Source organism: Thermobia domestica, chromosome 8 (genome assembly GCF_964235325.1).
Source record: "Thermobia domestica chromosome 8, izTheDome1.hap1.1, whole genome shotgun sequence".
Lineage (NCBI taxonomy): Eukaryota > Metazoa > Arthropoda > Insecta > Zygentoma > Lepismatidae > Thermobia > Thermobia domestica.
Window position 1 is genome coordinate 141093902 of NC_137461.1, and position 26650 is coordinate 141120551.

The 26650-nt window shown below is 38.4% G+C and overlaps 1 protein-coding gene across 1 annotated transcript; it reads left to right on the top strand.

The window, feature by feature from the left end:
• The first annotated feature begins 3678 nt into the window (after positions 1–3678).
• Positions 3679–6062, top strand: LOC145691847 (uncharacterized). The gene is made up of 2 exons (XM_081767162.1): positions 3679–5834; positions 5937–6062. Exon 1 carries the CDS (start codon positions 3704–3706, stop codon positions 5552–5554), a length of 1851 nt encoding a protein of 616 aa, XP_081623288.1. The 5' UTR covers positions 3679–3703; the 3' UTR covers positions 5555–5834; positions 5937–6062.
• The last annotated feature ends 20588 nt before the right edge of the window (positions 6063–26650 follow it).

Consider the following 26650-nt stretch of genomic DNA (forward strand, 5'->3'; position numbering starts at 1 on the left):
TTACAAAATTTCACAAACTATGCCTGAGAATAATATGGTTCGATTCCCTTTGAAAGCATTATTTTATTTTAGCGTCCCCTTCAGCTTAACGTGATATTCGAGCAACCGCCCGGGATTGAACCAAGGCCAGAGGTGTGTACGTCAATCATTTAACTTAGTTTTGAAAAGAATGTATGATAACGCGTGAGAATATTAAATTTCAGAAAAGGCTTGACAGTGATCCGATGTGTGAAAGCAAACCCCACCGAGGATTGAACCAGGGCCTTCCACATCCGAAGCATGTACGCTAACCGCTTAAATAAAAAAGAGTGCATGAATATGTGGTTAAAAGATTTACGCTATACAGATTTTGTTTCGACAATTACGTATGTGTTACGTTAATGGTTGGTGAATCTCTTCAACTTGCAAACGCATCATTTAAAGGTCGTTGTGAGTAGAAAAAATGCTTACGCGTACTTTGTCACATCTCAGTACTGTTGAAACATTCATTCATTCATGCATTCTTTTTATCACTATAGAATGGTAGGTCAGTTACATGCTGATGTAATGGTCTCGAGTTTGACAGCAATAAAACACTCATTTCAGTAACATAATTATTTTTTAAAAAAACTTTGATTTCTAGTACACGTGCTTTCATAAGGAGATTCTGAACGACACCGCCAGGAATCAAACTCAGGACCTTTACATGAATTGCTTAGTTAAGAATTTATCATGAATGTTATGATTTCCTGTTTATCAGGTGATTAAGATTTTTCTTTCTTCTTTTCTTTTGTAGTAAATTCACGCTGCACAATTCCTTTTTTTCCCATTACATATTTGTTTTACCGTACCTGTTTGTTTGTTTTCATTTTTAACCATGGCCGAATCGGGTTTTACTGTTTGTAATGAAATCACTCGTCATTATAGACGATTTATGTACGTTTATGTATTATGAGGTGTGTACGTCAACCATTTAGCTTAGTTTTGAAAAGAATGTATGATAACGCGTGAGAATATTAAATTACAGAAAAGGCTTGACATGCCCCCGACGTGGAAAGCAAACCCACCGAGGATTGAACCAGGGCCTTCCACGTCCGAACCATGTACGCTAACCGCTTAGCCACAATAATAAAAAAAAATACACTATACAGATTTTGTTTTGACAATTACGTATGCGTAACGTTAATGTTCGATGAGTCTCTTCAACTTGCAAACGCATCATTTAAAGGTCGTTGTGAGTGGAAAAAAATGCTTACGCGTGCTTTGTCACATCTCAGCACTGTTAAAACATTCATTCATTTCATGCATTCTTTTTATCACTATAGAATGATAGGTCAGTTAAATGCTGATGTAATGGTCTCGAGTTTGACAGCAATAAAACACTCATTTCAGTAACATAATTATTTAAAAAAAACTTTGATTTCTAGTACACGTGCTTTCATAATGAGATTCTGAACGTCACCGACAGGGAATCAAACTTAGGACCTTTACATGAATTACTTAGTTAATTATTTATCATGAATGTTATGATTTCCTGTTTATCAGGTGATTAAGATTTTTCTTTCTTCTTTTCTTTTGTAGTAAATTCACGCTGCTCAATTCCTTTTTTCCCTTACACATTTATCGCAATTGTACCTGTTTGTTTGTTTTCTCCTTTGTTAACCATGGCCGAATCGGGTTTTACTGTTCGCAATGAAATCACTCGTCATTATAGACGATTTAACATTGAAGGCAGAATGCTCGAAGTTCAATTCAACGCACCACCCGTAGGAACCGATATCATACAGTATGTGCATAATAGTTTCCAAGCAATGCTGGACCATTTGTTAGCCAATGTCGACGATGAGGCGATGGTTGGTTTATCAGTAATATCACCACGCAATACCAATAAGCCATTTTGGGTGAGTTTTCGCCAAGCACGAAACCTATCACTGGAAACGATGTGGGCCTCGTTCGAAAGAGTGTTACAAAGTAACAATTCATTTCTCCTGCACGAACCATTTACCGTTCATTTTCATCGTGTGGATATTCCAAGAGGATACGGATATGGAGATCGTTTAGCCCAAGGAATACTTCAAAACGAAGAATTGTTACGTTGCAAACGAGGGATTGTACGTGTAAAAAATCAAGATTCAAGGTGTTTGGCGTACGCCCTTGTTATTGCTATTGGCCTGAAAAAATACAAGAATGTAGATGTAAAACGACATAAGCAGTATCAAAATCAGAGAAAATGTATTGTGGACGATGAAGTTGATGCGTTATGTTCAAATGCAGGAGTCAATTTGGATCATGGTGCCAGTGTAAATGAAATTCGACAATTCCAGGCATACCTCAAAGAATATAAAATTACTGTGTATACTAGTTTCACAGGCCGTGACATCATGTACGAGGGGCCCAACGATGAAAATCGCACTCCCATAAATTTGATTTGTTTGGCTGGTCACTTTGACATCATCCAATCTTTAACTGCTTGTTTTGCAACCAAGTTCTACTGTGAGGCGTGCCATAAAAAGTATAGTGAACGTAACAGACATGTGAAAAATTGTCCTGTAACATGCTCCAAATGTTTACAGAGACCACTATGCGACAAGAACCAAACGCCGATATTATGCAAAGACTGCAATCGTCAATTTTATGGCGAAGAATGTTTTAACAATCATCGTAATATTGTATATCATCATGGGGAACCTGTATGCAAAATGGTGAAGCAATGTACTAGATGCTACAGAGTATATTCCTTTGTGCATACTGGACAACGCCTTCATGATTGTAATGAGATCTTTTGCAATGTTTGTAAGAAGATTGTTCCAGGATCGCATCAATGTTTTATGCTTCCTGATCGACAATGTTTGAAACCTGGTGTTCCTTCACTCATGCACGCAAAGAAAGCCTTATTGATATTCTATGATATAGAATCTATGCAGGACACGAATATTGGCGATAATACGTATGTACACATTCCAAATTTATTGGTTGCACAACAAGTATGTTATGCATGTGTTGAAAACAATAATATCCAGCAGTCTTGCAGTACGTGTGGTCAGCGCCAGCATATTTTCCAAGGAGAGGATCCAGTTTATAATTTTCTCCAGTACTTGCGGGAACGTCGTCCCAATATAAATAGGATTTTCTGTGTCGCGCACAACGCGAAGGGATACGATGGACATTTTATCCTAAAGACCATGGTAGAACAATGCCAATGGAGACCTGACGTCATATTAAATGGAACCAAGATATTGAGTTTAACCTTGAATAATCTGACGTTCATTGACTCTTTGAACTTCCTACCTATGGCATTAAGTAAATTGTCAAAAGCGTTCAATTTACCCGCAACCAAAGGCTACTTCCCGCATTTCTTCAACACCAAGGAGAATCAATCGTATATTGGACCACTTCCAGAAACGAAGTATTATGGTGCAAATGAAATGGCCGTCGAAGACAGAAACAAGTTCATGCATTGGTACAACGATCATCGTAATGATACGTTTGATTTTCAGAAAGAAATTCTCAAGTATTGTATTCAAGATGTCAATGTACTGCGACAAGCATGCGTTTCGTTTATGACGTCATTTGAAACAGAAACCAAGTGAATCCCTTCTTGGAGACGATCACGATTGCCAGTGCTTCCAATTTAGTATTCCGCCGGAATTTCCTTAAACCTAATACCATTGGAATTCTACCGGCACATGGCTATCGATGGAGAAGTACCCAATCGATCGCTGCAATGCAATGGCTGGCCTACATTGAAAAAACCGAAGGAAAACAAATCTTACATGCGGCCCGACAAAAAGAAGTGTTTATTGCGGGATTCCATGTTGATGGCTACTACCAAGATCCTGAGACGTTAGAGGAGCACGTCTACGAGCATGCTGGCTGCTTTTATCACGGGTGTAAAGTATGTTTTACTACAGGCCGTAATCAGCCCATCTACAGCAATCCAGAAGACACCATGGAATTCCGTTATGAACGAACGCAATGCAAAAATGCAAGACTGCGTGAATTGGGGTACATTGTACATGAAATGTGGGAGTGCGAATTTAATCAGTTCTTGAAACAAAATCCTGCAATGGCGACGTATCTGAAGAATCACCCGTACATGAACCGCAGACCATTAAATCCAAGAGATAGCTTTTTTGGAGGAAGGACCAATTGCGTGAAATTGTACCACCAAGTCGACGAAAAAGCAGGAGAAGTAATAAAATATTTCGATATTGTCTCGCTTTATCCTTATGTAAATAAGTGTGCTAAATACCCTGTAGGCCATCCTAGAATTTATCTACAGGGTGATGAAAATATACCACCAATAAATAAAGTCAATGGTCTGATCAAAATGACGATATTACCAAGTCGCCATCTTTATCATGGTCTCCTGCCTTACCGATGCAACAAGAAACTACTCTTTCCACTGTGTGCTGCGTGTGCCGAAGAAATGAACCCAGACCCTACAGCAACGTGTACGCACAACGATCAGGAGCGATGCCTCACTGGAACATGGGTATCATATGAAATACAGAAAGCAATAGAATTAGGATATCAACCGATGGAAATTTTTGAAATTTGGGATTATGACATTGAACAATATGATCCCATCACGAAAACATGTGGCTTGTTCACGGAATATATCAATACTTTTCTGAAATCAAAAATGGAAGCGTCTGGCTGGCCCAGTTCCTGTGTGACCGAAGAAGACAAAACAAAATTCATACAAACCGTCCTGGAGCGTGAAGGTATTGCATTAGATCCGTCCAAAATTGAAAATAATCCTGCACGAAGAAGTTTATCTAAGCTTTGTGTTAACTCATTATGGGGAAAGCTTTGTCAGCGTTCAAACTTTAGCCAGACCACAATTATTGATCGGCCGGAAGAATTTTATGAAAAACTCACTTCCCCCGACATTAAACTCCATCAAATTGTACCCATCAATGATACGATGTTATATGCGTTCTGGGAGTACAATGAACATGTGCCTGTTCAAAACCGAAACACCAATGTCGTGTTAGGTGCATTTACAACATGTCAGGCACCTCTGGAACTGTACAAGTACCTGGAAATGTTGCAGGAACGTGTTTTATATTTCGACACGGATTCTGTAATATTTACAGAAAAGCCCGGGGAGCCAACCATTGAACCTTCTACGTACTTGGGATGCTTATCGGATGAGATGGAGTCTTATGGACCACGAGCATACATCAAAACATTTGTTAGTGGAGGACCGAAAAATTACAGCCTAGAAATATACAATCCAGATACCAACGTCACCAGCTACATATGTAAAATTAGAGGATTTACATTAAACTACAATGCAGGACAACAATTAAATTTCAACACGCTAAAAGAAATGATTACAAATCAATGCCGTGGACAAGTCACCATCACTATCCCCCATAAGATATGCAGGACCAAAGACCATACCATCGTCACACGCAAAGAAGAAAAAATGTACAGCATCCGATACACAAAACGTCGATTTAAAGAACTCAATTCTTATGATACGGTTCCGTACGGGTACGTTAAAAAACAGAAGTTGGAACTGGAAAAAGAAGATGAAGAAGAAAAAACTGTAAACACCCAATAAGGCCGCCATTTCTTTTTCCTTTTCCTTTTTCCACTCCTTAACCACAAAGCAGCAACACCCAGAAAAATGAAGTACCCAGAAGAGATCATAAACCATCAACACCACCATCAGTGGAAGAAATGTAGTCATCTCGTACCGAAGGGGGAACCTTGACCATAAAGCAGCAACACCAAGAAAAATGCAGTACCCAGAAGAGTTCATAAACATCCATCAGTGGAAGAAATGCTGTCATCTCGTACCCGAGGAGGAAGATGAACCTAAACAGATCCATCATTTACGAGTAAGTTTTATTTCTCTCTTATCAATATTGACTCGTTTTTATTGTTTCAGAAAAAAAAAGAAATTCATAAAGTAATCCGTCGTTTCTTCTTTTTCTTTACAGGATACGTCTACAACATTCGAAGATGATGACACGTCCAACATATTCATTAAACTAGATCCTGTATTTATTATGTTAATAAACATGTATAGGAAGAGCACATACTTTTCGTTAAAATACAACAAGTTGAAAAAAAAATATGTTTTATTATTTCTTGAAACCCTGAACACTTGTTTTCAAATCATGGTAATCTTGAAAATTTAAGGTGGAAAATATATTCAAGATTTGGTTTACATGATTTTGTTCGAAAAAATAATTAAAGAATTTTTTAGTGTCCAAAATTTGATTTTTAATTTAGTTCGAAAAAATTTGGATTTGAAAATTTTTAGATGTGGTTTACAACTTTAGTTCGAAACTTGTTTTTAAAAATTGGTTCGAAATTTTTTGAAATTTTTTGGTTCGAAAATTTTTTGTTCGAAAAATTTTTGATCTGAAAATTTAGTTCGAAAGTTTTTAGTTTAAACTTTTTTGTTCAAAAAAAATTGTTTAAATTTTTAGTTCGAAAATTTTTGTAATTTTTGTTTCAAAATTTTTAGTTCGAAAATTTTGTTTGAAACTTTTTGTTTGAAATTTTTTTTGGTTCGAAAATTTTTAGTTTTGAAATTTTTTTTAGTTCGAAAAATTTTTAGTTTGAAAATTCTTGCATTCTGCGGAACCGTTTCGAAAAGAATCGGAGCAGTTTAGGTAAGAAAAATCTGGCAACACTGTTTCCATTAATGAAGCGCTTACTGAGCAATAAATCGCTTAAACTCACAACAATGTGTTATAAGAAATCTACAAGCGACACCCTCTTTTACCTGTAAAAGGAAACAAATGAGTGAGGGGTTTTCCCATGTAACCTGTTCACTGTGTGGCGGGTCTAAAATCATGTGACCTCTATCAACCAATCAGAATCGAGATACCAAAGTATACATCAGAAAGGACACCCTAATTTCAAAAATCCTAGGACCTAAAATCCCGTGATCTCTATCATCCAATCAGAATCAAGGTACCAAAGCACTTATCTTACCCGTAAAAGGAAACGAATTAGTGATGGATTTCCCCGCAAGGGTAAAACATGACGTCATACCATGTAACCTGTTCACCGTGTAGCGGGTCTAAGATCATGTAACCTCTATCAACCAATCAGTATCGTAGTACCAAAGTACTCATCAAAGAGGATACCCAAATTTCAAAATCCCAGGGTCTAAGATCATGTGACCGCTATCAACCAATCAAATTCAAGGTACCAAACCACTCATCTTACCCGTAAAAGAGAACATTTTTTAAAAAAAGTCCCAAAGCCTAAGATCACGTGACCTCTATCAGCCAATCAGCATCGTGGTACCAAACCATTCATCTTACCGTAAAAGGGAACGAATTTCAAATATCGCAGGGTCTAAGATCATGTGACATCTGTCAACCAATCAGAATCACTCATCTTACCCGTAAAAGGGAACAAATTTCAAAAATCCCGGTCATAAAAGAGAATGAGGGATTTCCCCGCAGGGTGACTCATGACGTCATACCACGTGACCTGGAAATTTGAATTTCCCGCGTGGGCGGGGCCTAACGTCACGTGACCTCTCTCAGCCAATCAGAATCGAGAAAATTTTTGCTGACTCGGCGAGATATAACGGGACCACTACTACTACTATGTTGTTTAGAACCACTGACGACGCTAGAGGGGGCAAGGGGGCGAGCGCCGCCTGGTGTCAACTCCTACCCTCCACACTCGTAGAATCTTAAAACATTTTAAATATGGTATTTTATACGTCAGTATTATAGCCAATCTCATTGTCAAATTGTATTGTCCATGCATTTACTATGCGGCAGATTCTTTCTTCTTTGAGTGTCTGGGTATGAACGTATGTTTCAGTTTTCTATTATATCGCTTTTTCCGATGAACTTTAGTTTATTTCTTTCTTATAAATTTTGATTTCCAACAGTAAGAATAGGAAACTCTTTTTTAGAATTGGCTATATTGTACTGTAGATCCGATTCAACTGGAAACAGAACTGTCATTGTGCCTAGCAAACAACAGTAGTAGAGTTCGTCGACTTGTTTTCTTCGCATTCGCATTAGATTAGAAACAAAAGCAAGATAAAACCATTAATTATATTGTATACATTAAATAACTCGTTTGTGTTTATCCAGATATGAAAGTTTTCAATTACACATTTTGTTTTATTTAAAAGTATATATATATATATATATATATATATATATATATATATATATATATATATATATATATATATATATATATATATATATAGGGTTTGTTCGGGAAGTAATAGGACTGATTTTATTCCGCCATGACTGTACTTTGGAGCGTGCGTCGACTGGATCCGGTAGAGAGCGTTCCTAGCTAACGAACGAGCGGCTGGTCAGTTGCCTCCGAGCACACGGAGAGTCAGGACAGGCTTTTTCGCGCGACGTGTTTCTGTGAGTGGTGCAAGCCGAAAATGCAGCGTTCGTTACAGCAGAGGTACGCGATTAAATTCTGTGTAAAAATTCGGTAAATCTGCGACAGAGACGTTTGATATGATCAAGCAGGCTTACCCAGATGATGCTTTAGCAAGAAGTGGTGTGTTTCGGTGGCACAAGGCCTTTTCGGAGGGCCGGGAAGAGGTCGCCGATGAAGATCGTGCTGGAAGACCTTCGACTTCGACAAACACCGACAATGTGACTCGTGTGCGCGAAGTTTTGAACTCAGACCGTCGACTAAGTATTCGTTTAATTGCCCAAATGTTAAATTTACCAAAAACTGTGGTTCATGAAATTGTGACGGAGCATTTGAACATGCGCAAGGTGTGCGCGAAGATTGTCCCAAAAGTGCTCACTGACGACCAGAAATTGCGGCGAGTGGAATTGTGCCAAGAAAATTTGAACATGTGTGAAAGTGACCCCCAATTTTTGAATAACGTAATCACAGGTGACGAATCATGGATCTTTGAGTATGATCCCGAGACAAAGAGACAATCTTCCGAGTGGCACACGCCGGCGTCTCCTCGCCCAAAAAAGGGAAGAATGAGCAAATGAATGAAAGTGAAGAATGAAGGGAAGAATGAAAGTGAAAACGATGCTCATTGTCTTTTTTGACATCAAAGGCATCGTCCACAATGAATTTGTTCCTGCTAGACAAACCGTCAACGCCAACTTTTACGTGGAAGTGCTCAAGAGACTTAAACGAAGGGTCAATCGGGTCCGACCAGACATCGGAGCCGACTGGAAGCTGCACCACGACAACGCCCCGGCTCACACCGCCTTTCTTGTGAACAGCTACCTGACCAAGGCCGGCATCCCAACGCTTCCGCAGCCGCCCTACAGCCCAGATGTGCCCCCCGGACTTCTTTTTGTTTCCTCGTCTGAAACGCCCGATGAAAGGCAAGCATTTTGAGACGACAGAGGGGATCCAAGCAGCTTGCACCGCGGCTCTCAAGGCTATTCCGGAGAATGACTTCCGTGATGCCTTCAATGCTTGGAAATCGCGCTGGCAGCACTGCATCGACGCAGAAGGAGCCTATTGTAACGATTGGCTCAATATTTTTTTAAATCGACTCAGTCCTATTACTTTCCGGACAAACCCTGTATATATATATATATATATATATATATATATATATATATATATATATATATATATATATATATATAGGGTGGGTGCGCCGTATATGGAATACGTTCCTAATATGAAATACCAGACTATTTTGTCTACTATGTGCTGCTACCGAGAAGACTACATAAACTTGTACACAGTGACGCCCTCAGTCTGCGTATGAGTGGTTTTCTGCCTAACGGTAACAACATTTTCTTTTGCTGCAGAATATTTTTTTGAAGAACTTCGCATATATTTCCAGGCTGCTGAATGTACGCAAAGAGGCATGTATTATTGTTGAGTTTGTGGTATTTAGATTACATATATAGTGTACCATAAGGACATAAAGATTTAGTACACAGAGAATCACGTAAACATATGAAGGGAGAGAAATATTCAAAATGGCGAGTTTCCTAATATGGAATACTAGCAGGATCCTAATATGGAATATTCCTAAATACGTTCATACGTATGTGAACTAGAAGTGAAGAAGAATAATAGAATTGTAAGTTATATTAGACCTGAAATATTATTTTAGACCGAGCATCAGCGAAAGTCTATTAATCGAGACGTTTGGCATTTGTGTTGTCTGTCGGTGTGGATTTGTGTCTGTGTATCTCGCGATAACTCCTGAACGCGTGAACCAATTCGAATGAAACTTTATTGGTTCAAATGTAACAACTGTAACAAATGGTCGTCTACAGTGCAAAGTGAAGAGAACAGCACAACAGTACCGATTGAAGTAGCGAGTCAGCTAACCACAACTACAGCCACAGCATTGCAACATACGTGGTCGAAAGCCAGGTCAGGCGGAAGTAGTTACCAGCACTCCATGCAAAAACGATTTAGAAGCTGCTTCTACTTCATAACAACGGGGCTTTACCTTATCATTGCAAGTAGTTAAAAAAAAAAATTAGCTTTCCAAGGCCTGCCCAAGAAAATCCAATCGAAACAACCAAAGAAAAGGACATCACGCGACTATAAGTTAGAAAGTTAATCCGAAGAGTCAGTGAGTGACTTGAATGAAGATACTGACAGTTTAAGTTATCCTACTGACAATGACAATGATAAGGAATATGAACATCGTGGTAAATTGTGGTCACTCAGTGGGTGGGTGATTGGTTAAAATGTCCAGTTTGTAAATGATGGTCCCACGTAATGTGTCCCATGAAAGGTGGGGAAACATATGTTTATGGTCATTCTTTTGCAAAGTAAAACTGGAATCAGAATTCGGACGCCTTAAGGCATATTAATCCAGTATGTTTGAACTTTTTCTTTTATATAGTGCATTTTTTATTTTATTTGTCGCACGTAGTTTGCTTCCTCGAATATTTCGTTTTATTATTTTTATTATTGGTTGTACCTAGTAAACATGCTTATTCCAAGGTAAAAGGCATTATAGCTACTTCAGAAGTTAAAATAAGTAGATATTACAGCCCATTACAGCAATTTACAAACAAAGGCTTAATAATGAATAAGTCCAGTCAAGTTCGATACTTATCTTTATACTACGTAAAATTCTAGTATTTTTGCTGTTTTATGTTTTAATTATCTTAAGAATGTTATGTATTTTTTGTTTACTTGTCTTATAGACCTACCAAATATGATATATAGGCGACAATGCCTACAACGAGACATTTGGATAATTCGAGCATGGGCACGATCCCTGCTCAGACGGCCCATCCGGAGTGAGGTTTTCCCTGGTTTTCCTCACTCATCAAGAGATTCCTGAGGCTAGGGCCGAATCCTTTTCATTTCGTAGATATATCTTAAGGGTCGACGCGATCTTGGAGTTAGAGGCTAGAACCTTTCTCTGCTCCTTTCCTTAAACTAATAAATACTTTTTATTTCTTAAATAAACAAATAAATTGCTCGAATGTATTGCCCATGCTCGGGTTGTTTAAATGTCGCATTGTAAGCAGAGGTGTATATTTTTTCTAGTATTCCATTTTAAGAACAGGTAGTGTTCCATATTAGGAGCGGGGTGTGCCTAATATGGGAAATTGAGTTTCTTTCAATTTCATAATATTGTAAAAAAATCAATAAGTGGAACAAACTTTCGTACCTGTATTTTGTTTTGCAAAGGTACCGCAAGTATTATGATGTATAATATTTTTGTTCTGGAATACACATTTCTGAGAAATAAAGAAGAAACAAAAAGTATTCCATATTCGGTGCCTTTACCATATATATATATATATATATATATATATATATATATATATACTAGCCTTTGACTAGCTGGGGGCTCTGCCCCCAGACCCCAGAGTCTGCTCGGCCTACGGCCTCGCATTTCTTATCTATCGGTCTTTGCATCAACAGTGAATTTTGTGAACTTGCTCTTCATATTTCCTGAATCTGCTCATCCGCGGGCTTCGTCCCTACACACTGTCTTTGCTCGGCCTACGGCCTCGCACCCCTTGAACCCACAATTCTATCGTTTGTTTTCCCATTTCAATTATCTAAAAGATAAGATTTTGTATTCCAAGAAAACGCCCATTTAAATAACAAGATAATTTTTTCATCCCCCTTTAGAACCCTAAAAATTAAAAATATTCACTTTTGGCAATTTTCCTGTCCGTTAGTTCTCAAAGGTTACAATCATGCCAAATTTCATCGTTCTAATCCTGCCGGAAGTGCCTAAACATTTTGGGGTGTAGAAGATGTCCCATATAAATAACTTGGGAAAGATTTTTCAGTTCTCCATAAAACCACTCTACGGTTGGAAATTTTTATTTCTGATGATTCACTTAGGAAACGCTAACGAAAACGTACAAGCATACCGAATTTCAAGTTTTTATCCCAATTCTAAGTACGTAAAACATGAGATTATAGATCCAAAAAAGGCCCCTTTTAAATAACATGGGGAAATTCTTCATCCCCTCTTTAGACCACCTAAAAGTTAAAAATATTCACTTTTGGCAATTTTCCTATGGGTTGTCCCGAAAAGCTACAATTATGCCAAATTTAATCATTGTATCCCTATAGGAACTGCTCAATAATTTGGGGGTGTAAAAGGTGTTCCATATAAATAACACTGGAAAGATTTTTCACTTCCCCATAAAACCACTCTAAACTTGGAATTTTCTATATTTATTGATTTACTTAGGTAGTGCTAACGAAAACGTACAAGCATACCGAATTTCAAGTTTTTATTCCAATTCTAAGTACCTAAAAAATGAGATTATAGCCCCGAAAAAAGTCCCACTTAGATAACATGGGGAAATTTTTCATCCTCTCTTTAGACCCCCTAAAAATTAAAAATATTCACTTTCGGCAATTTTCCTGTCGGTTAGTTCCGGAAAGCTATAATCATGCCAAATTTAATCATTGTAGCCGTAGAAGAAGTGCTCAATAATTTATGTAAGCTCATGTAGTTTTATATATAGTTAAGATATATACACTATGTGATCAAAAGTATCCGGATATCTGGCTGAAAATGACAAGTTCGTGGCGCCTTCCATCGGTACTGCTGGAATTCAATATGGTGTTGGTCCACCCTTAGCCTTGGTGACAGCTTCCACTCTCGCAGGCATACTTTCAATCAGGTGCTGGAAGGTTTCTTGGGGAATGGCAGCCCATTCTTCACGGAGTGCTGAACTGAGGAGGGGTATCGATGTATGAGGGGTATCGGTGAGGCCTGGCACGAAGTTGGCGTTCAAAAAATATCCCAAAGAAGTTCTGTCGGATTCAAGTCAGTACTCCGTGCAGGCCAGTCCATTACAGGAATGTTATGGTCGTTAACCACTTCGCCACAGGCCGTGCAGTATGAACAGGTGCTCGATCGTGTTAAAAAATGCAATCGCCATCTCCGAATTGCTCTTCAGCAGTGGGAAGCAAGAAGGTGCTTAAGACATCAATGTAGGCCTGCGTTGTGAGAGTGTCACGCAAAACAACAAGGGGTGCAAGCCCCCTCCTAGGAAAACACCACCACCTCCGAATTTTACTGTTGGCACTACACACGCTGACAGATGACGTTCACCAGGAATTCGCCATACCCACACTTTGCCATCAGATCGCCACATTGTGTACCGTGATTCGTCACTCCACACAACGTTTTTCCAAAATCCAAGTTTTCTCACCTCACGCCTAACTGTCATAGTACTTGGAGTGGATCCTGATGCAGTTTGGAATTCCTGTGTGATGGTCTGGATAGATGTCTAAATATTACACTTTACGACCCTCTTCAACTGTCGGCGGTCTCAGTCAGTGAACAGACGAGGTCGGCCTGTACGCGTTTGTGCTGTACATGTCTCTTCACGTTTCCACTTCACTATCACATCAGACACAGTGGACTTAGGGATGTTTAGGAGTGTGGAAATCTCGCGTATAGACTTCTGAGACATGTGACACCCAATCACCTGACCACGCTCGAAGTACATGAGTTCCGCGGAGCGCCCCATTCTGCTTTCTCACGATGTCTAATGACTACTGAGGTCGCTGATAATGAGTACCTAGCAGTAGGTGGCAGCACAATGCACCTAATATGAAAAACGTGTTTTGGGGGATGTCCGGATACTTTTGATAGCATAGTATATATATATATATATATATATATATATATATATATATATATATATATATATATATATACGTGACGTCTCCATATTGTCTGCCATATTGAGCAGAAACGTGCGAGGAGCTGCTGAAAAGTTTGTAGCCCAACCCAGAAGTAGTACACGTGAAATAAAATTTTAGCTATTTTACATTTCTTCCCCCTCCCCCGAAGTTCAATGCTTCCTTGCACGATGCTGCTCCAATTTTTGAAGACCAGTTAAAAAAAATCTGGAGACTGTTCCTCGCACCACTGTTCATAGCACTTTCCAAAATGGCGTCTTTTCAAGTGTCATTTGAGTTTGGGGAATTAAATGAAATCTTTGAGTTTTACGTCCCACGTTTATGCCGGCTAGGCTAAACGAGACTGCGATGATGAGAAATGAATGAAATGGTGGAATAAAGAAAGTGGGAGGAAACTGGAGAACCCCGAGGAAACCCACGCACACGGTGTTTGTCCACCTCAAAGTTCACTTGACGTGAGCTGGGATCGAACCAGGGTCCCATTGACCAGAGGTGAACGCTCTACCACTGAGCCACCACGGTTCCAGTTTGAGGAAAAAGTAAGAGACGAAACTAAATCTGGGGAATAAGCAGGATGATCTAGACATTGAAACCCTAGAACACACAATGTCAGTTGTACTTTCAGTACTTGATATACAGATGCATTTTCCTGAAGAAACAGATTTTTTGTCAGTCTTTCGCGGCATTGCGCTTTCAATTTGTCTTTCAGTTTTGTGAGCAATGCAGACATTCTCCACTTAATGCCTAACACTTGGGCAGGTAGTATATGAGCATGACTCCATACTTATCCCAGAAGAATGTTGCAGCAGACTTTTGTCTCTTGAACTTCTTGCAGCGAGGGGAATACGAATCACTCCATTGACTGTTGCTTCGTTTTAGGATCTAGTGGTACAGGCCCCCACAAAAGTATCTCCCCCTAAGTGCCCTGATTCCATTACTTGAGGTCCAGGTCATTTGCAGTTGTGAGAACGCCTAGACAGATGCAACCCAACTTACATGTAACTTTTCTGGCAGCAGTTGGTAGCACTGAGTCAAGTCTTTATGCAAGTAAAATTGTGAGTAGATGACGCACGAAACATTTCTCCATTCTGAGATCAATCTCTGGTTCAGAGTGTGTTGCCCAATGAACATCATATGTTAATCCCAATATTGTTGTGTATGTAATGTCATCGGCGCAAATCTGTCTTCAACATTGGAGGGGGGGGACGAGTAAGACCGTTCCCGTATTTTTTTAAAAGTGATGTTCAAAATATTTATGAAATTGGAAAACAATGCTGTGTAGGATCAGCGGAGCAGAGTTATCTTCAACATTGGTAGGCGGGCAGATTTGAGGCTTATTCTGGAAGGGAGGCAGGCCGGTAGCCAGCCCAAAAATGTAGGGGGGGGGGCAGTGTGAGGTGCAAGGAGTAATAGATATAAACTATGCTCACAAGGCAAAAGCACCAACACAACAACAAAATAAAAAGATGGTGGAGTGACAAGGGATATTCAAATTTATGTAAATATTAAAATAAAATGCTAATGGAAAGCTCTTATGTATGTAAATCCCTTCTTGGAGTGTAAAGGATGATCTCCTTCTGGAGCCGCCACTGCCACACTTGATAATTTTAGAGCATGAGTAAAAGTTAAAACAAAATCTCAGGGTTTTGATTACAAAATATATCTCAGGGATTTCTGACGACAGCTATGGTCTCAGCAGCTACTTGTAAAGGGTTCCAAACATTTAATAAGGTTAAAATAAAAAACATAAAAGGAATGATTTCAAACCAACAGGTAGCAGCCTGTTATGTACCCTTTACACTCATAGCTGTGTCTCTTTGGTTCACTGGGCGTGAAGCTTTCCTGGGCCCCATTCAGGAAAGTGGTCAGAAGTACTAGAAAAAGGGTAAAATGTTCCCTTAACTCTCAATCCTGGAATAAAAACATTTGGATTAGCTATAGGGTACTCACCAATCAGGAAAATAGACACCCTCTCTTTACTGGTTGAAGACAGATATTTATTCTCCAGCTTGAATAGCCAGATGACTGAAGACTACACGCACAGATATCATTTTTACATAAACCACTCACTTACTTGAAAATACTTTCACTGGTGCACCAATCACACTGATATATATATATATATATATATATATATATATATATATATATATATATATATATATATATATATATATATATATCATTAACTTGGACACAGATTATTATTTACACCCTGGAGATCGGTTTGACCTCTTAAAATAGTACGCTGTTAGGCATACAGAAAAGCTCCTCATTATTATGAGTTTATAGTCTCTCACAGTCTCTATACAGAGAGGAGGAGTAGAGAGGATAAAATAAAAAAACAAATAAAATAACACAAATTAAAAATCAACTTAGAAAATTTCACACAGTTCCATGCTGGTAATCTGTCGACTTAATGTCCACTTCTTTGATAGTCTCTGCCTACTGGAAGGGACTGGAATGTTTCTGTGATGGTAATCACACGCAGGATACACTTTGTTCTGCCGCTATCATTTTTACTAGGAATCTGAAATGTCCCTGGACGGTGATGCAGTAATCGAATGTAGGACGCCAAAACATGTCACAACTGACACAGAAATTCGTCTGTATACCACTTCATTTGGTATTCTCCTTGTTAAAAGTTCAGGAGAGGCTCTGTCGTTTACTGAGACAGGCCACTAGATCTCGGCTGAGATCTGTTGATATAGATTACAGTATTCCATGACAGGAATGTTATTTTAGTGCCACTGCACTATTGAAAGTTAAGTTCACAGCTATACTGTTAAACTGAAAATGCTTGCACTGGCATGGCCAACATAGACACAGTTCAGGTGTCTGATAGTAAAAATTTGTAAATTAAATACTTGAAAAATAAAGTGTTTGGTAATAGAAGAAAAATTTCACTGTTTCTCTTCCGCTGTCATATACATCTCACACACTGGCTTGTGAGAATCACTATCACATAATAAAAATACTATCACACCCGGGTACACGATACATGGGTGACCATGTATTTTAAAACATCAGAGCTCCTGGGGACCGGAACGTCTCACCGCTCTGGGTTCTAACATCCAAACACTCTCGAACTTTAGCAGCAACTGAACATGACAATGTTCACCAAAAGCTAGTAACCTCCGCGAATTCCAGGAAATTCAGGGACTCGCTCTTCCCAGAATAGTCACAAAAAGTTTCATAGCTGGAGGCTAAACTGTGTGTGGTCTCTCCAGTCAAACTACTTTGAAACGCCAACCTGCTCGTGCAACGAGCAAAGAACTCGTGATACGTGCTGCCCTCACCGTAGCGAGCGGCAGTTTTGAAAGTTCCTGTTCAAAACAATAGTCTATGACAGGAGTATGATACACACAACTTATTTCACTTATAATAATTATACAAAGAATATTAACACATGATTATACACACATAAAGGTAGTAATATATATACAGAATGCAATTATATCAATATTTACAGATGACATCCCTCATAGTATGCGTAGGAAGCCTTTTTCCATTAGCCTCCCTATATACGTCTGCTAGAATCCAGCAGCCATCATGCCAAGAAAGAGAGAGATGGAAACATCTGTTGTTTTGAGTAAATTTTGACAATAACACAAGATCTAAATGTCTTGTACGTTGGGAAACACGATGACAAATAAAGTATTGAATTTTAACGGTCTTTCCAAGAACTTGTGAGCGTAATACGGTAATATTAATTATTTATACATAAAAATAGTCAAAATAAAGTACAAGTTTTCAAATACGCAGTGCATCATGGGAGAAAGAGAGATAGCTTCGTTCAGTGACGCTAACGGACGCTGCTTCGAGAGACGCATCGAGCCTGGGACGTGTGAGATTCTTTTCAAATGTGTAAAAATGACACCTATAGAAATTGGAAATCTATCGTGGTGACGCTAAAAATTTTATGACTTTTTCAACAAAGCCTGGAGTGCGTCTATAAGCAATGTTTCCACCTAGACATTTCTATACAGAGGAAGCTACCAGTATACTTCCTATAAACAATCCTTTCAGTCTTCCTTGTTCATCTAGGGTTTTCTCCTCCCACTAGTAGACAAAGACCTCACACAAACTCTCAGCTCAGAATGCTGTCGCCAAGAAAAAAATCTCTGTTCAAGCTCTCTCAGTAACACGAAGTTCAAACTTCTATACATGAAGTAAATAAATATAGTGACTTCTTCTTTATTCTTTATATGCAGAATATGTAAATCCCATAACGCATGTAATATATACATTCAATTTCCCATTAATGAGATGCACGCAAAATTTTATGATATTCATAACCTATGAAGGAATAAAAGTACATACATGAATAAGATATATAATCAAAAGCATATTAATAATATCGTATTACGCTCGGTGTTTACCCAATAATATTCATAAAGGTTACATGATATGCTAAATGAATGCTAATTAATCAGCAATTAATTTATCCACAAATTATCATCAATTACCATATTGATAGGGAAATGTGCACTCATCTGCAATTTGATATGCAGATGAAGGTGAGGGCACTCGGCCTTCCACACCAGCCGAAGTTAGGGGGGCCCGATCCAACCATATTATAGTTCATTTGCAAGCCTACCGTGAAAATTTTAGGGGGCGGCGAAAATTATGGGGGGCGGCCCCCCTAGACCCCCTGGATACGGGCCTGAAGGGAGGGGAAGATGGGACACTTATTACGGTAGGTGAATCTGATTTCTGAGGTGAACATGTATATTATATATCAAGCAATGTAAGTGAAGTAGTGGTACATATCAGTAATACAATCAGTGCCTTGAACACATTCTGAAATCTGAATACATGCATATTTATAATTGGTATGTTTCTACTTAAGCATCCACAATGATCCACATTAAAATTTTTGGACACTTGTTTTATAATAATATAAATAATGACTTCCCCAAAACTATGAAGAAAGAAAATCAATTGTGTATGACGCAACAATACCCTTATCTGAGCAAAATGATGGTGATCTCAACAGCATTACAGTAATCGTTATAGGAATTAAACAAATAGTTGAAAATAGACTAACAATAATTAATGGCAAATTTAATGAAATGAAGTTTCAAACCTTTACATCATTAAGGTGAATACTTAACAAACACTACAGTATGAAGCTTTAGGCATAGATGCAGTCCTAAACTTAAAATTAAGCTTACTACAAACACAGCAAAGAATAATATCACTGCACAGTACAGTATTATTCATTCAAACACTTTTGCCTGTTATAGAATTAGGTATATATATGTGTACCAACGTATTAAGCTCATACAAAAGGAAAACTCTTATTAAATTATGCCAAAAGTATTTTTCCTTTTTTTTTTTTTTTTTTGTTATAAATGCTCTCATTACGTCTTTCAAGTTCAGTGCATTCAGGAGTGTTCTATGCACATGACACACTGCCAGGTTGTTCAGTCTCTTTTGTGTCATTGAAGACCGTAGATAGGTTTTCAATCTTCGCAATGTACTGAAACTTCTTTCTGCTTCGCACAAAGACCCCGGCACAATTAAAAGTAAACGTACCAGCATTTCAACCTGTGAGAACATTACGGGAACTTCAGGAGGTATTGTCCTGAGCGTTTCAACAACTGCATTAACACTTTTGCAACTGTAAGTCTTTCTGAACATTTGCAACTCTATCTGTAGGTCATTTGGGCATAGTTCTGGGAAGTTCTTAATTGTGTCATTTATTTTTATCATAATACATAAGACAATCTTCCAATTTCCCTACTTCGTTCATTCCAACCTGATCAAACCGCAATGACAGCGCTGTAACTGCAGTATCAACTACTCTATAGTACTCTTGTCGATAATATTCCTCTGCTGTGGTACTAGTGTGTACAAAAACACCACCTAGGCGACCAGGAATCTGTCTCCTTCTAGGTAACTGGAGAGGTGTCAGCCCATTCTGAGTAATTTCCTTCTCACAGTCTTTCCACAAGTCCTGAAATGCTTCCTTAGACCTGAGACTCTGTAACTCATTTGTAACTATTGTAACAGCTTCTTTCAAACCACTTACACTCTGCTGCCTATCTTGCAATGCCTGGTTTAATCTCTCCAGAATTTCAATTACCTTTTCAGCTATTAGCAGTCCAAGGAACACTTCTCCCTGCTCCAATTTTACAAGAAGCCCACATGCAGAATCACGGTTGAGGTAATTTGACTGGGTAACATTTTCTAATGTTTCCAAAATCTGTCCGTATTGTACAATAAGAGCGTGAATTTGACGGCCAAGCACAGTCCATCTAGTTGGACACAGGAGTCTTAACTTTCTTATGTCATTTTCTTCCATCTCTTGGTTGCAACACACATTCTGGAAATCTCTTTTCAGTTTAAGTGATTCTGAAAACATGACACCTACTTCATGGGTTCTTAATATTGCACTCTTCACCACAATACTGGATTCACATGCTTCTTTACTTACAAGATTCACACAGTGAGCCCCGCAGTGAACAAATGTAGCTAGAGGTTGGTTTTCCCTAATTATTGATTGAACACCTTTCACTTTACCACTCATATTGCTTGCACCATCATATGCTTGACCTCTAAGTAATACCCAGTCTTTTCAAAACATCCAACAGCAGAGATGATATTGCCTGTCCTGTTGTAGTATCTGTCTCATAAAATCCAATAAAGGCTTCCACAGGATGAAGATCTTGATCGACATAGCGTATGCATATACTTGCCTGCTCATTTCCAGATATATTCCTTGTACCATCACACACACTAGTGCGAAGATTCCATTTCGTGACGTCTTAATGTTAGTAATGATTTCCCTTACAATGAAATTTGACAAAATTGTCAATATTTCATTCTGTGTGTCGAAATTCGTCCATGTTGTTGAATATTGAACCATTCACGAACTTCCGGAATATCATTTCCCTTCAGTTTAAGCAATTCTTGAAAATTACCTTCATTATTCTTGTGTCCTCTTAATGGCATACCCTGTCTAGCTAGATAAACAATAGTGCTTATTATTACACTGGGACATTTCCTGGCCTTCTCCTGGAATGCTTGACACTGAGAAGAAAGCTGAACTTCAATGGAATTTCTCATCTGATGGAAGTTCATTACTGCTTGCTGATGAGAATGTGATTTGTTGTGTGTTGAAAATTTCTCTCCTGCTTTTTTCCAGTTGAAATAGCCGGTTTTTGAGAATGCATCTTCACACTTGGACATCATTTTCTTCGCAGCACAAGTGTCCACATACTTTGTGCAATAAAAGCACAGAACACCATCACTTTTACGATTGTCTTGGTGAAGCCATGGGAACTTCTTATACCATTGTATTTGAAACAGTAAAGTTCTTGATTGAAGGTGCTGTTTAGGATAGTTCATGGGACCTGGTTGGTTTGGTTCGTGATAATCCATATTAGACGCTGTTCCCTAACTGGATGAGCAACTGACAGATCCAAAACATTCATCATTAACATAACTTCCAGTTGCCATATCAACGCTGGATGTACTAGGGTGTGATGTTCCTTGTGGTTCCATCTTGCAACTTTCTTGACGAGCCTCTGGTGAATCCTGTAGGTGAGGGGGAAAACTCTTATTAAAATTTGAGCAACAGGAAATGTGTATCACATTGACATTCTTCTTTCGTCAGTTATGAAAATCAAGCACTGAAATCGTGATATTTATAAATTATTTATGTCAGAAAATTACAAGAGTACAACAGGCACAAGCCCAGAAATTTTTATTTGGGAGGAGGATCTAAAGTTGAAAATGTCTTCCACTCTTTTTTAAATTTCAAAACATTCACTTACTGCCAATCAAGGGCGGATCCAGGAGGGGCAATCGAGGCAATTTCCACACTCCAGAATAGGATAATTTTGAAAATAAAATAAAACTTAACCTAAAATTGAAAATCTTGATTTTTTCAACTTTGTATTATAAATGTAAAATAAAACATGAAATAGGTATGCCTTACTTTTTTTACGTTGCAGAAGGAAATTGAAGCAACACATCTCAAGAAATTACTTTCCTTGGCGTTCTTGATGAGAAAATGTCCACCTTTGAAAATTCGGGTGGTAATTTCTGTTCATTCTTTTCAAGATACGATATTTTGCTCTCTCCGTCCGTTCTCAAAACCGATCTCTCCTTCTTAGTCTGGAGGAAAAACCCTACTTTTGGACCAAACCAAAAATTTCAGTATGTCTAATGTTTTTCAGCAGTTTTTAGCTCATTTGAGGGTGCTGAATCTGAATCTACCGGGTGTACAAATGTACACCTTGAGCATTTTGAGTAATTCAAGATGGTGGCCAATATGGCGGCTGTAAAAGTGATAGGAATATTTTTGTATATTTTATCAAGATGGGTATCAAATTATATGTTTTTTGGATTGCAGATTCCAATAATAAAGTCAAAAATGTTATAAAATTGATACAAATCGAGATATTAAATATGGCGCCCAATATGGCGGCTGCAAAAGAAGTTGTCATTTCTGAAACCTATTTTTGAAGAAAAAATATATACTGACATGAGTAATAATAAATCGAATAAATCGTAAAATCTTAATTTTGTGCTCACAGATGGCAGCATTTTCATAGAATTTAGGAAAAATATCTCAGAAACAAAATAAGAGATACTTCCAAGTGAAATACTAGAACGATTTATGAAAGGCGAACATGTTCTGCGTCACAAACCAGGTATCTGGAATGCTATATGGTTAGACATGTTCATTGAGAATACATTTATGCGTTATGGCCATGGACCAGGAGGTATAATCGGACTTACATTAAATCCATCAGCAGTGAAGCGATGGGCTTTCAGCCTTCACACCTGCAGTCGTTTAGTAAATGACATTTATGTCATGCGAGATGCTGGACGAGATATGGAAATAACTAAGCATAAGGAAGGAATGCCATCTCGAGTAAAAGGAGATCCTGCAGACCGAATTAAGTTAAAGGAAAAGCTGTTTCATTGTATAGATCCTCTGAAGACCGATGATCACCCAAAAACTATTGTGAATATTGTGACAGGGAAAATTTGTTCCCAGAAAGTGAATGTTGATAATGCTGTTGACATAGGTGAGAAGACATTGTGTTCTTACGAAGAAAAACTACCAACTGGTTTTCACGATTCAATCTGAACAACGGTTCGTAATGTTTCTTGCGATGACGTCAAAAGAACAGCTAGTATTGGTGTAATTGACACAGAACTGTTGTACACGCGTGCAATGTAACTCACATCTACAAGAGATATTGATGCTAAAGGAGTAATTTCATATGAGCTTGCCGCTGTCCTCAACATCTTTGTTTGGTGAATATGGGACTCCCAGGTTCTGCAAAAGTAAGTCAAAACTGAAACAAATATTACAGGTAGAGAAGTCTATGAGATCGTACAAGCACGAAGATGCTATCATACTTGGTTGTGCTGTTTTGTGGGTGATCAACTGGCCATCTAACGGAACTGTTTTTGACTTCATAAAATTGTATCGGTCATATGTGCTTGAAAAATTGAACAAATGCAACGTGTACCTGATATTTGACAAATACAAGGAGTACAGCACCAAAGGAGGAATAAGAAGCGTCAGAAACAGGATCAACATGTAGCAGGTATCATAAATTGTCTTTCAACACGTCCTTGCCCTCCCAACAAGTTGTGCTGAATGTTACGAAGAATAAGGTACAACTAGTACAGCTGATCTGCAAGTATCTAATGACAGAAGGGTTGCCATCAGATTCCACCAAAAGCCTATTCATCACTGGACCAGAAGATGTTACAACAGAAATAACTGCTGATTGTATCAAGGAACGTCCAGGTATGAAAAACACTCACGAAGAGGCTGTCATAATTATCACACAAGTAGTGATGGTAGCCACTGAGCTGGACAGAAATTGTACAATAAATGTAATTAGTGATGACACGGATATTCTTCTCCTCCTGATGCAACACTACCACACACAAAAACTTACTTGTAACATTTTTATGGAGGCACCTCAAAGTCATAGAGAAGTTATTGACATTGGATTGTCTGTGTCCAAACACCATGGTATTGTTTCAAACTTACTAGCACTTCATTCTCTTTCTGACTGCGATACAGTTCCTACTCTTTATGACATTGGAAAGCAGAAGGCAATGAAAGTACTACAAAGTGGGAAGGAGCTTAAAAAGCTTGGAAATAAGACAGCATTACTTGAAGATGTGATTCAGGAGGAAACTGAGTTTATAGCTTCTTGCTATGGTAGTAGGATAACTGGCCCTACAATGTCTGGTGTCAAAAGAGATGTCTGGCTGAAGAAATTGTCAAAGAAGTCTGACGTACATATCCCGAAATTGAAGAGCTTGCCACCAACTACGGAGGCATTCTCTGAAAATGTAAAAAGAGCTCATTTCCAGGCTTGTATTTGGAAACAAGCAGATAAACCAGACCCACCAGACATGGATCCGACACATTTTGGGTGGTATCGTGATGAGTTGAACAAAACATTGGAACCAGTTACTGTACCACCGGGAACTGTGATGGCACCGAAAGACATCTTGAAGATGGTGAGTTGCGGCTATTCTTCTGTAAACATGTGTAAAGGACGTTGTGGCTGTGTGGTTAATCATAATAGCTGCACTGACTTCTGCAATTGTGAAGCCTCTAAACGATGCCAGAATATCTTCACACGTCAAAATACTAGGAATCTAGAAGAAGAAAACATGGATACTTCTTCTGACGAAGACTGACAAGTGACTGATCTGTGATATTTATTATTTTGTTGCGGAGTAACATAGAAACATCGACATTTTGTATTGTAAATGTACATATTTCGCATTAATGTGGCCAGCAACATAATTCTTGATTAAGAAAACGTCCAGGAAAAAAATATAAGAAAATCTTCAAACCTAAGCTTTTTTTTTTTCACACAGAAAGGAATGGTTTTGTAAATAAATATAGAGAAGCCCAAAATGTGGGGGAAAATGTTCTGGAGCGCAAACAAGGTGAGTTGCGGTGACGGAGAAAGCATCAACACCCAGTCCAAAATTTCAGTGTATCAGATATTGTTCTAAGTATGTACTTAGCTCGAGGGTCGCGAATCTGAATATTCCAATTGAATATATTGATTTATATCAATTTCATAAGGTTTCTGAAGTAACTATTGAAATCTGCAACCCCAAAAACATATAATTCGATACTCATGTCGATACAATACTCCAAAAATATTCTTGTCAATTTTACAGCCGCCATATTGGGTGCCATATTGAATACCTCGATTTGTATCAATTTCATAACATTTTTAACATTATTATTGGAATCTACAACCCAAAAAACATATAATTTGATACTCATCTTGATAAAATATATAAAAATATTCCTATAAATTTTACAGCCGCCATCCTGGCCGCCATCTTGAATTACTCGAAACGCTCAAGGTGTACATTTGTATACCCGGCAGATTCAGATTCAGCACCCTCAAATTAGGTAAAAGCCACCGAGAAACATTAGACATACTGAAATTTTTAGTTTCGATGGATTTCCTCCAGACTATCTTGTTAACAATTAACAGACAATAAGCTATAAATCGTATTTATCCGCAAGTGTTTTGTCAATATTCCGATTTTAGAAATATCAGTTTGATAGGTACAGAGCCGTAGCTAAGGGGGGGGCCAGCGGGGCGCCCGCCCCGGGCGCTGATAGCAAGGGGGCGCCGAATGAGCAAGGAGAAAGGAAAAGTGGTGTTGGACATGAGTAAAAGACGAGTCGCCCCCAGAAAGTATTGGCGCCCAATTGGATCAACATTGCTGTCGGTTATCAATGAAATACGTAGATTTCTGAAAAAATTTTTGCTCGCTTCGCTCGCAATACAAGAGTTTAAATAAGTCAAAACAAGTTTTTACGTATTACTTAGAGAGTTATTTAGATGATTTCTTCATGACATGTGGTATACAAGGTGCCGAGTAATGACTTATAGTGCACGCAGGAACATTTTCAAAATCAGAAAACAGTTGAGAATGCTCCAAGAGCATTGTCAGAACGAACTTAAAAAGAATGGAGAGATGATATCACGGGATCGGTAAGCCTTCTCTTTCTCGCAAAAATTAACAAAACAGCATCTCTCTATGACTTACAGTTCTCGAGATATTGTTGCTTAAATATCTAGAAATTCGGAAAGTTTGGCCAATATCTGGGGAACAGTGACCAGTTGGCCAATAGAGAGTTAATCAGTGGCCACCGGTTACTATTTGGTACCAAAATGTTCACGATTCTCTTAGATATTGATCAACTCCAATATGATCTCTGTGTGACTTATGGTTCCCAAGATTTGGCTCCTTAAATCTCCTGAAATCGGAACTATCCTTTGGCCAATCATAGAGAGATGATATCACGAGAACGATAAGTCATAGAGAAATGATATCGGTGTCAATCAATCCCTAATAGAATGTTAAACATTTTCGTACCGATATTAACTGATGGCCACTATCCAACTAGTCACTGGCCATGGCCACCAGTTAACATTTGGTACCAAAATATTTACCATCCTCTTAGATATTGATCAACATCAATATCATCTCTCTACAACTTATGGTTCCCGAGCTACGGCTCCTTAAATAT